The sequence below is a fragment of the Ananas comosus genome, linkage group 9 (genome assembly GCF_001540865.1).
Source record: "Ananas comosus cultivar F153 linkage group 9, ASM154086v1, whole genome shotgun sequence".
In the NCBI taxonomy this organism is placed as follows: domain Eukaryota; kingdom Viridiplantae; phylum Streptophyta; class Magnoliopsida; order Poales; family Bromeliaceae; genus Ananas; species Ananas comosus.
Window position 1 is genome coordinate 7,418,018 of NC_033629.1, and position 11,613 is coordinate 7,429,630.

Consider the following 11,613-nt stretch of genomic DNA (forward strand, 5'->3'; position numbering starts at 1 on the left):
CAGAAACAAAAAAGATAGTAAGGTGAAATCTCCAACTACAGCTTTTATTTAAAAAATATATATATCAGTACATGCAGCATTAAGGTGAATTCTCTGAATTCAACATATAGAGAAAGAGAGAGTCAAGCTACTATACTTTTATGAGTTCGATCAACTTCGTACTCATAAGTTGTTTTCGATGATAAAACTCCCGAATCAATGATCCATACCGTTAAACACGATTTATAGCATTTGAAATATGTAAAAATCAAATTTCATAATTTTTCGACATCATTTACCTTACAATCAAAGACCTCAAAATTGATAACTTTTAACGGCCGGTATGGGAAACTTGCTAGTTTAATAGTGTAAAAAAATCGAAATTGGTTGAATTTTTTATAAAAAATTCTATTCACTATTTACATAAAGATCAATAACTTTGATTTTAAATTGAAGGATCCGATTATCTATTTCTAGGATGTCATCTACGTATCACGGACACTTCTATAAGCCTCGCATGTCCGTGTCGGATACGCGCGTGTCCATGTCGGACACGTGTCCGACATGGACGCTCCTTGGACGCCCGTTTAATGCCGATTCATAGCGCATACAACTAAAAATGCCGATTCATAGCGCATACAACTAAAAAATATATATACCTATTTTTATGTTACAATTTCTATACATATGTAATGTACAATAATAAATATTTTAGCTTTTTGATGAATACATATAATTTTTTTTGACAATATCAATAAATTATGTATGGTGGGGAATTTTTTTTCTTAAAATATATAAACTATCAATAAAAATTTTACTAACTTTCATTCGTATGAGAAATATAACAATTTTTTACCAAAATTAATATTTTATATATAATAAAAATATATTATTATATTATTAATATTATATTTTATTAACGGTGTTTATGTCGTGTCTGTGTCCTAATTTTTTGAAAGTTGCAGAGTTGTGATGTCCGAACCGTGTCGTGTCTCGTGTTGGTGCCCGTGACGCCCAGGATGTCATTCAATTTTGACCATTCATTTTATGCCTGCTTGATGAACTTTACTATAATTTTAAAAAATTACAAAATCTGTTGTTTAAAAGTTTCAAATACTCTAGATCATATTTAACGGCATGGATCGTGGATTCGGAATTTCCATCATTGAAAACAACTTATGAGTACAAAGAACTCTATACTCATAAGAGTATGGTCGCATTAATATATATATAGTACCGGGGCTCTCTAGAGAGAGAGAGAGAGAGAGAGAGAGAGCTAGTCTTCTATACTATCTATAGTACCGGGGCTCCGGTACGATAGTCTCGTTTTCGATCTTAGGGTGTTCAAATCAACGATCCACACCGTTAAAACTGATCTAAGGTATTTAAAGGTTTTAGAAATAAAATTTTATATCTTTTCGACATAGTTTACTTTATGATCAAACCATTTCAAAATTGTCAATTTTCAATGGCTACTATGGCGAGTTTGGAGTTTAACGGTGTAAAAGAATCTAAATTTCTTCAAATTTTGATAGAAAATACTTTGAACTATCTAGATTAAGGCTAACATTCTTGATCTTGAATTTAAAAGTCCTATACTCAAATTTTAAAGATTATTCAATTTCCACCGTCCATTTTGACATAATTTATTTACTAAGTAAACGATGTCGAAAAAAACTAAAATTTTATTCCTAAGAACTTCATATACCCTAAATCATATTTAACGGTGTGGATCGTTAATTTGAACACCCTAAGATCGAGAATAAGACTAGAGTACCGGGGCTCCGGTACTATAGATAGTATAGTAGCCTAATTCTATATATATCTATATATATATATATATATATATAACATAACAATGGCCATTAATTTAAATAACATTGCATACTGCAAAAGCTTAATTGATTACAAGTACAGATGAAAGTGAGAAGTAGGCAACCATAATAAGTGATCACAGGGTGTGCACAGTCCATGTAGCACTATATGTTTTTCAAATATAATAGAACAGTAAACAACATAAACAAACAACGGCTGGAGAATGTTCTTTCAAACCCATTTATCTCATTCTCCAGTAGTAGATTAAGATTTCACCGCCTCTTTCATTCTCCAGTAAATTAAGATTCATCCCCTCTTTAAGGATTACATGCAAAGGCCGTTAGCATTGACCGAGTCTAGTGAATGGAGATAATAGAAGCAAGATGATATAAATATTAGATTTCACCCTCACAATAACCTAGCTAACTTTTCATAAATTTAGAATATGCGCTCAAAGCTAACTTAAAAGTTACCGAGCAAGGATTTAAGTGCCCATCGGCACGGGCCATATCTATCGTGTCGTATCGTGCCATATCGTGCCAATAAGATATTAGCACGATACAGCCCTCGTACCGATGGCACAGCTCAAACTCTCTTTCTTTAAATTAATAAGTAATTTTCTCAAATAAAGTTTAAAAGATTTGATAAAGACATATAATGAGAAATTAGAATATTTTGTTGCTAAAGAAACTGAATATTTCATTCCATTATGCGGTCCATATGTATTTTCTGTGACCGGCATGCATTGGCACAGTCTGGCACACACCTTGTCGTACTGTGCCGATAAGTTTTCAACACGACCCCGTTCACGACACTTAATCCTTGTTATCGAGAAAAGAGCTCACTTAGTCCTTTTCGATTGTGAAGTCCACATTTTGGATTTGCAGTTATGGAACAAAACTATCAGCAACAACAAATACAAAATCCAAGATTAAGTTTATAATGATTTGCCCAAGCAACTTATAGATAAGTTCCAATTTTGTTAGCATTATTATCTTTCCCAAAGTATTGTCCTGTTGTATTGTATCTCTCTATTTAAATCATTAAAATCATATTCAATCTTATCAAGAGTTTTGTACAATTGGAAAAAGATAACTAAACATTTGTCCGAGCAAAAATACAGGGATAGTTTTGTGATAGATTTCAACAGATCGAATGCAAACAAATCTGTTATTCTGCCTACAATCTACTGACAATTCTCTAAGATGTTCACAATGTCTTAAGACTAATTAAGGCTTATGGTTGTATATCTCATAGTAAAGAAAAGTATTTATGTAGAATTGTATTTTTTTTTAAAAAAATCATCAGCTAAACAAAAAGATCATATTATTTCTTTGACAATGTTAAAACATGATTAGATGACTGAACAAACAGTAATAAGAGAGAAAAATAATTTGACGAATGAAATAAGGATAAATCTTTTATATATCACCAGATATCATATTATTAGCAATAATACCACACATTTTTAATTCAATTTTCTCCTGCAATATCGTTAGAGATCATATGAAACTCACAGGGTCAATACCAATTCGACAACCAGCAGGCAAAACATCATTGAGCCACTCGCTAGTCGTAGGGACACCTTGATTTCCACTCCGCATAAGGATCCAATCAGGACTCAGCTGCTTCTCAGCCTACTCAGCATGCGTATAGTAGTACTGTGAGAAGATTAATAGTTGGCGTTGCCAATACAAAGGATATGGAAGATCTACATGCCTACCTGGAGGAAGTAACGGCCATCTGTCCAAAGAGCAGCCTTTTCTTTAGTTACCACAGCAGTACCAGCACTACCAGTGAAGCCCGTCAAGTATGCCCGCCGCATAAAACATTCAGCGATAAACTCACTCTACAATTACAATACATCATAAAGGATTGTAATAAGAGGTGATAAATAGACGGTTTTATTTTAAGGAGATCAACATTGTTAGAGATGCGTGTGCTTGTGTGCGCACGTGTGTGTGCATGTGGACGCCCATCTACATCTGTGCACTTGTCTGCATGTGTGTGAGCATTCATATGTTTGAGCCTGCATGTGCATGTACAAACTACATTATGCATATGCTTTAATGTGCATGTCAGTGCGGGCATTCTCAATTGGTCTAGGCTGCATATTGGTTACACAAACACAGACATGGGACACGGGGCACAACATGGCTTGAACATAGACTTGACAACTTCACAACAAAATTACGACACAGAAACAACAAAGAAATGACAAATAACTATAATTCCATTAACATTTCATTATGTATTACTATTATATAAACATCATCTATTTTTATATGCCAAAATGCTTCATTAAAGAAGAGAAAAGGAAAAAAATCTAAATAATAATATACGTTTAAGATATTCTTTTGAATTTAGTGATAAGTCAAGATAATGTTAGGTATTATAACAATCTTCAAAGATTTATTTAAGAAAAAAGAATCAGAAAAAAATAATGAAAGATTTAACTAATCTTTTGAAATCTTTAAAATCTAAAATTATCCATGAGAGAATAAGAGAAATTTCTTTGCATATCAAGTTACTCATTCCTTAGCTTTCTTAGTTATTATAATCTACCTAATTAGGATTAGACTCTGAGAAAAGAGTAAGGTGATTGGATAGGATCTTAAAGTTTCCCACTGTTCTCTAAGACGACCTTTAGTTCTCCAAGTAGATTCTAAGTAGATTCTAAGTAGATTCAAAAGAGAGAGAATATATCACAAGATGGGAACTCAAAAAAGGCATTCGAGGGTGAGCTGACCAATTTTTTTTCCTGTAAAATTGCAGACACACACTGCGGGTGTGCATCTGCTTAGCATCCCAAATTGTGTGTGATGCTTATGAGTTACATGCTAACAAGGCACCTTTTCAATCACCCCTCTGATTCCTAAGATATAAAATTTCTAATACTTTAAATTTTTTTCATATTTCAATTGAACCTGCAGTCTGAGATATGTAAAATTTATAGTCGGTGCTTGAATTTTCATGCCAATGCTCCTTTAACTCCAAATTTTGGCATCATGTCTCTAATGTCCATACATGCAATATGACTCTGACCTCTATTATATGTCCAACTTTTGCAACAGCTGTTATGGTAAACAATTTTTTCATATTCCACTTGAACCTGTAATCTGAGTTACAGAAAGCGCCTGAAGTTTCATGTGAACATAGTTAGTTCCTTTAACTTCAAATTTTTGCATTACGTACCTAATGTTCATATTATGCAATATGACCTTCTATTTCTGTCCAACTGGCAAAAGCTATTATGGTACGCTACACCATTGATCACTAAAGTGTGGTATGCGAAAATTAAAAAAAAAGGGACCTAAACCTAAAGTCTATAGGTTATTATTCAATCTAATTCTTGTTTTGTTCTTTTTGCCATTTCACTCAAAGCGATTGTGTTTCTTTGCATAATTATTTAAGCTGGTGTCACACCCCCTCAAACACAAGATAAAAATGAGGATCAGACCATATCAAGCGTAGAGATTCAAGGACATTTGCCAATTTCGAAGTTTGACGAGAGGATCAAAATCAAGAACCATATCATACCCAATTATCATATTAAAACTCTAATATGTATTTTATTAGTCATAATTCTCAGGACGTCTCTTTCAAAGTAATAGGTGGCTGAGAGTAAAAATTTACAGACTGAACAAGTATGGCAACAAATCAAAATACCAAAAAGAAAGTGGTTCAATCTTTAGTACTTGAATAACGAAATCCTAGCAATTCTTGTTGTTCACAACTAACCTCCCAACTTTTGAAGCTCAAAGTCAAAAACTTGCTATTTCATAATAAAAGAAAAATGGGAAAGTATTATACCATCTGACGCAGGAGAGATTAGGAAAACCCTAATCTATCTTGCAAGTGATGAGCCCAAAATCAATTTAAAACCAAATTTGGAATTTTCTAAAAATTTTAGATTAATTTTCAGATTTTTTTTAAAATTTTTTTAAAGATTTAAATAAATTATAAATTAATTTTCGTAATTAAAAAAAGGAAAACATTAAAAAAAAGTAGTACGGCTTTAAAAAAAGATTTCGACATTTTCTTTTAAAAGAAAATTAAGAGAAGATTGAAGAATAAGAGAGAAATAGATGAAAGGAGAAAAGAAGAAGAGAAAGAGAAAGATAGAACCTCTTGGGAAGGATCTTGCCGATACACACGGCAGAGAAGGAGAGGGGAAGAAGATACTATGACCATAGTCAAAACACAAACCCAAATCTTATTCCATTATAACTCCATCTCTCAATTACAAATTATAGGCTATTTTTATAACCTTCCAAACGTAATCCTAATCTAATTCAAATCCAAAGATTTTAGGGATATTTACCTAATTCGAATATATCTAAAAAAATCTAAACCATATCCCTAATTTTTAAAGATTTATTCCATATGATAAATCCTAAAAATCTTTACAAAAGCGACTAAAACAAATTGACAAGTAAAATAATTCCGAAAATTAGAAAAAAAGTTAAAACCTAAACGAATCAATCCTATCCACACCCGATTCTGCATCACCATCTCTTACGCTTTTTGTCTTCTCAAACCACTTTACATATACTATTATTAAGACAATTACTAGGTTGTTTCTTATAGTGTTTGAAAAGACACGCCTCAGCGCCTAGGCACGAGGCGCGAGTCTCAGCGCCTCAGGGAGTGAGCCGCGCGTCTCAGACGCGCTTTGTGATATTTATATTTAATGTGTATAGGGTTTGGATTTTCGGGTTGAGTTTCTTCAATATATTTTAAAATATTAAGAAATTTTTAAAAAAAATGCTAATTGAACACTTTCTTTCCCTTTTCTCTTGGCCGTTCTCTCTTCCACCCCCCAGCGGCAACAAGTAGGAGCGGCAAAAAGAAAGAAGCAGCAGCAAGCACTTTTAAACTAAAAGTTGAAACATAATCTTTTTATTTTTAAGCTGAGAATATTTATACATGCGATTTTTTTACTTTTTTATGGTTATTTTGTTTTTGTATAGTTATTTTAAAATTTTTTAACGTAAAACATCCATTTAAAATAGACTTGTTAAGAGTGTTTTATTTTTATTAGACATGCGCCTCACCTTCTTGAGGCGCGCGCCTCGTGGTGCACCTTGCGCCTAGGCTTCATGAAGTCTTTGCGCTTTTTTGCGCTTTTTCAAGCACCGGTTTACTATCATATTGATCTTCTAGATAATGTGGTGTTAAAGCTAGTCCCAAACCCCCACATTCCATGAGATCATAATTCGATACCCCACATCCGCCAGTTGTAATGTTTCAAATCCCCATCCTTCAGCTCATCCATTATCTAACTATCAGAGCATACTTATATCATAGCTCACCTAACATCCACCGTACATGTAAAGCCTAGTTGTTAAAATTTAGACGTCGCTCATTTGGGTGAACGCTACTTATATACAGTAAAATCACTATTCACTTGTTGAAGACCGAGCTTTCATCAAGGAGTCCCGTCTCATCTATTCCAATTATAATAAAAAAAGTATTTTAGAAGGGTGGAAAAAACAAGCATGGAAAGCAATAGATTAGTCTTGAGATAGTTTTATCAATGCCTACTTCAATCCACAGATTTATAGCATTTCCATAATTCCAAACAATTGAATCAAGAAATGCCGAAATCCAGAAGAAAAACCTGGTGAGCGTCTTGGGAAGGGATGATATAGGCATCGATCGCTACATCGGGCCTCGCGAACAGCTCCCGGAGTGACCGGAGCTTCTCGTCGCCGGCGACGCCGGTCCCGCTTCCTCCGGGCCGCCCCATCCGGAGCTCCGACGATGGCCGCGCGACGACGCGATCACCGGAGCTCCGGGATTCTGCAGCGGAAGCGGCGGCGGCGTCGGCGTCGGCGTAGGCGGCGGGGGAGAAGCGGCGGAGGAGGCGGCGAGGGAGGAGGGGAGGGCCGCCGCGCGGTGGGGGGGAATGGTGGATGAGGAGGGAGAAGGGGAGGGAGAGTAAACGGAGGGGTCGAGAAGCGAGAGAGGGAGGAGAGCGGGGGACGAAGGCGGAGAGAGGGGAAGAGGAGAAGAGCGCGGATTCCATCGGGAGAGGAGCGGGATGGGAGTGGTGGGGAGCGAGGATAAGGTGGCTCCGAACGGCGAGGCGGTTGCAGAAATTATACATACGAGATGCCCAAGCTCCGACGGCTCTGCAGTCCGAGATTGTTTTTGCCAACACTCTTTCTTTTGTTTTTTCTACTTTTTTTTTTTTTATAAAATAATTATCTAAAATTTTGTAATTTACAAAATAATATTTAAAATTTATATTTGGTAAACTAATTCTCTCTTCGCCGTATAAGCGCCAGGTCGAATATTTTTTCTGAAGACGGTGAATCGTTTACTATTTTTACTAAGACGATGAATAATTTACTATCTTTGTAATATAACTATTAAAGACGGTAAATGATCATCGCCTACAACCTCAATGAAATTTTTAAAGTCCTAAGAGATTTTCTCGAGTTCTCGATCATGCATTATGCCTTGAGAAGGCAGTAAACGGTTCACCATTTTGAGAAAGTTGTGAATCGTTCACTGCGTTATGAAGGCGATGAACCGTTCACCACTTTATGAAGGCGATGAACGGTTCACTCTCTTCTTTAAGTACACCCCACCTCCTAGTCCCGACTTCTCTCTCGCGCTTTCGCGCTCTCTCTCTCTGCCCCTCCCTCTCCCAAAGTTGTCGCCGATCGCCGCTACCCCTGCTGCCATCGTCAATGAGCCAAACAACGAGCCGGCTTGTTAAAGTATTAAGCTGAAAAATTCAGCTCGTGTTCGGCTCGTTAATGGCTCACAAGCTGGCCAACGAACAATAAGTTAAAAGTATTATATTGGATATATATATATATATATATATATATATATAAAATATAATCTTATCCATTAGACTTTTGATCTAATAGTTGAAACTTTACATATAAATTAGTCTTTTTATAATTGAGCTCGCCTTTATATTTTTATTTTGCTAAAAATCAAATAATAAAAATATATATTATATATATAATTATTTATTTATATATAAATATATATAAATATAAATTAAATAAATTATATAAATATAAAATATATGTATTCGAGCTATTATCGAGCTGAACACAAGCGAGCTGATCCTAGCTCGTGTTCGGCTTGTTTATTAAACAAGCTGAAAATTTTAGCTCGTGTTCGCTCATTTACTAAACGAACGATTCGATCTCGAGCTCATTTCGAGCCAAACATGAACCGACTCGTGAACGCTGAGCTGGATTGCCACCCCTACGCCGTCGTCCCTACCAACCCCGCCGCCTCCCTCTGCAACCCACATTGCTCTCTCTCTCTTCCCTCCCATATTGCTCTCTCTCACCCTCGCTGACGTTCAGGTAGCTCATGAACTTTTCTTCAATGTTCTTTGTTGTTTGTGGGCATTGTTGGCATTATGGACACACCACATGACAACAAGCTAAAAATGTAAAAACTAGCTAGGCTTTAAAATTGGGATCTTGGATACCAAGTGTTAAGCTATTAGCCATTGAGTACGAGTTATGTTGAGCACATTGGGAGGATTTTGTTTCATGTTTAGTTGACATTATGATAAGACGATATCAAGACATTATGATAAGACGACCCCTAGAGCAAGTGGCAAAGGGCTTGGTGGTTGGTACCCGAGATCCCAAGTTCGAATCCTAGTTAATTGACATTTCCAGCTAAGTTTATTTCTATTTGAAATAAACAAAGCGGGTAGCGTGCTACCTATCTCTCAAAAAAAAAAAATTCTAATTCTTAATATGTCAACTCTTTTTCTTATTGGGAGTAGTAGCCCTGTTCAGATGCAACTTTTCAGTAAACATGAGCTCTTTCCTATTAAAACTTTCAATGAATTGAAATTTAAAATGTTAAAATATTTATCTCTCGTTCAATAATAAATTGGCGAAGAATCCAACCAATAGTCTTTGTTGGATTATTGTGTGGGATAGGGGAGACTCCATGTGGCCCCTTTCTTTTTCTTTATTACTTTTTTGCATTAAATTTGCCAAATATTTTGAGAGGGGATTTGAAAGTTTTTTCTATGTAGTTAAAATGGCTAGTTATCGGATGTCTTTAAGAGTCAGTGGGATGAACAGTTAATTACGGATGAAAATAGTAGCCAATATGTCGGCGGTCAAAAAAAATTGATCGTGATTAGTTCAGATACGTTATTTACTAATTTTAAAATTAGAATGTATCGTTTAGCAAATTGTACTAGAAAAGAATTTTGTCTCAAATTCACAATTCGATACTCTATGGGTACGAATGAATGTATAACTCACAAAATAATAGATGATGAATCATCGGAGAGAATGATTGGATTGTTTAAACATTATGGATGTGTGTCGGTATACATCGAGAAAGAGTTATATGATAACAAGGCGAGTAAAATCTCGAGGTTTTGGTAAGTATTTTTTTTAATTATTAAATATTTTTATAATACTAAATTATAGATATTGCAGACAAAGTCAGCCTCCACATCCACAACCCTTGACCTCATGTGATGTAGTAATCGAGGTATTTTTCTGTGAATCTTCTAAAGATGGTGCATTTGTACGCGATTAGATGCGGTTTTTGATGAAACGAAAAGTGCCACCTTCATGGTCCGCCAGTATAGTAAGTCCGGTAATGGACCACGATGCAATTTGGCGTGATTTGGTGATATTTTGGGGATGAATTTGCATGAGTGCAAATTTGTCGAATTAGAGTAATTTTGTGAAAAGCGCGACATTTCATGTGTCAAATTGTATGATTTTTTACAAGGAGGAACTTATGAGCAAAACACACTTGTAGGTGAGTTTTGAATTTGAAATTGTGTTCATGAGGGATTAAATTGCAATTTTTGCAATTGGTGCAAAAAGGGGCTTTATGCGAAGGGGTTAACATTTTATGATATATATATATATATATATATATATATATATATATATATATATATGTTTATGGTGATAACATTGTTAACGTAGATTGTGGGGAAAACGTGTCTTCAGGGAGGGTGTTATTTAAAACATCAAATCGTATGTTGTACAGTATGAAGAGCGTTTTTCTAGGAAGTTGACTAAAAAGGAAGAGGTCTAAGTTGACATACGGCCAAAAGAGTCTTCAAAGTCTTAAAGCTTTTTGAACTCAGGTGCGTTAGGGAGACTCAGATCAAAGTGTACTCGGGAAGGTGAGTACTCTTAAAGTCTTAAAGAGTNACCTAAATTTCACAAAAGACCCGTTCTCACGTCTCGTGTAATTCCGGGCAATTGGCCTGACGGATTCAAAAACAGATTGCACCAACACCTTCGGAATTGTAGGACCATCAGATTCGAGTTTTTGTTTCATCAGAATCGGTCGCTGATTCGCGAGGATTCTCACCTCCACATATATACATAAGTTATATATATATATATAGAGTTGAGCTAGAATACTATCAGTAGTATCTCTTAATTAGTTGCAATTAGTTGTAAAAGCACTTGGTGCTTGTAAGTTTTTTACCATTAGATCTACTCCTCGGATCATTTTCAACCATTAGATTATACTATTCAACCAACCACCCACTCAACCCTAGGGGGCCCACATCATTCTAACCGCATATCTCTTAATCCAAGGGCTAAAAATCTACAAGCACCAATAACTTAGTACTTTTAAAAGTATAGGAGCTCAATTCTATATGGAGTCCAGCTATGATGCTTGTAAAAGCACTAAGTACAATCCAAGAATTGAGATGAAACAATGAGCAACTTTTTATTTTTTTGCTAAAATACTCTTTCCTACTTCATAGGATATGACATCATTGCAGTAGCTTTGGGTTTCACTCCCTTTTTTTTTTTCCCTCCATTGTAAATCCAC

At 35.3% G+C, this 11,613-nt stretch overlaps 1 protein-coding gene across 10 annotated transcripts in view; it reads right to left on the reverse strand.

Moving 5' to 3' along the window:
- LOC109715705 (probable Xaa-Pro aminopeptidase P) overlaps positions 1-7,938 on the reverse strand; it is a 47,103-nt gene extending 39,165 nt beyond the window's left edge. For 7 of the 10 annotated variants that reach the window (XM_020240830.1, XM_020240837.1, XM_020240832.1 and 4 more), the window contains exons 1-3: positions 7,418-7,937; positions 3,518-3,643; positions 3,312-3,431 (exon numbers count right to left, since the gene is read on the reverse strand). In XM_020240830.1, the coding sequence (XP_020096419.1) occupies positions 3,312-3,431; positions 3,518-3,643; positions 7,418-7,906 (735 nt within the window). In that variant the 5' untranslated portion in view covers positions 7,907-7,937. Of the gene's footprint in view, positions 1-3,311; positions 3,432-3,517; positions 3,644-7,417 lie in introns of those variants that run through there. The other 3 variants (XM_020240828.1, XM_020240829.1, XM_020240838.1) reach the window with 2 other exon arrangements.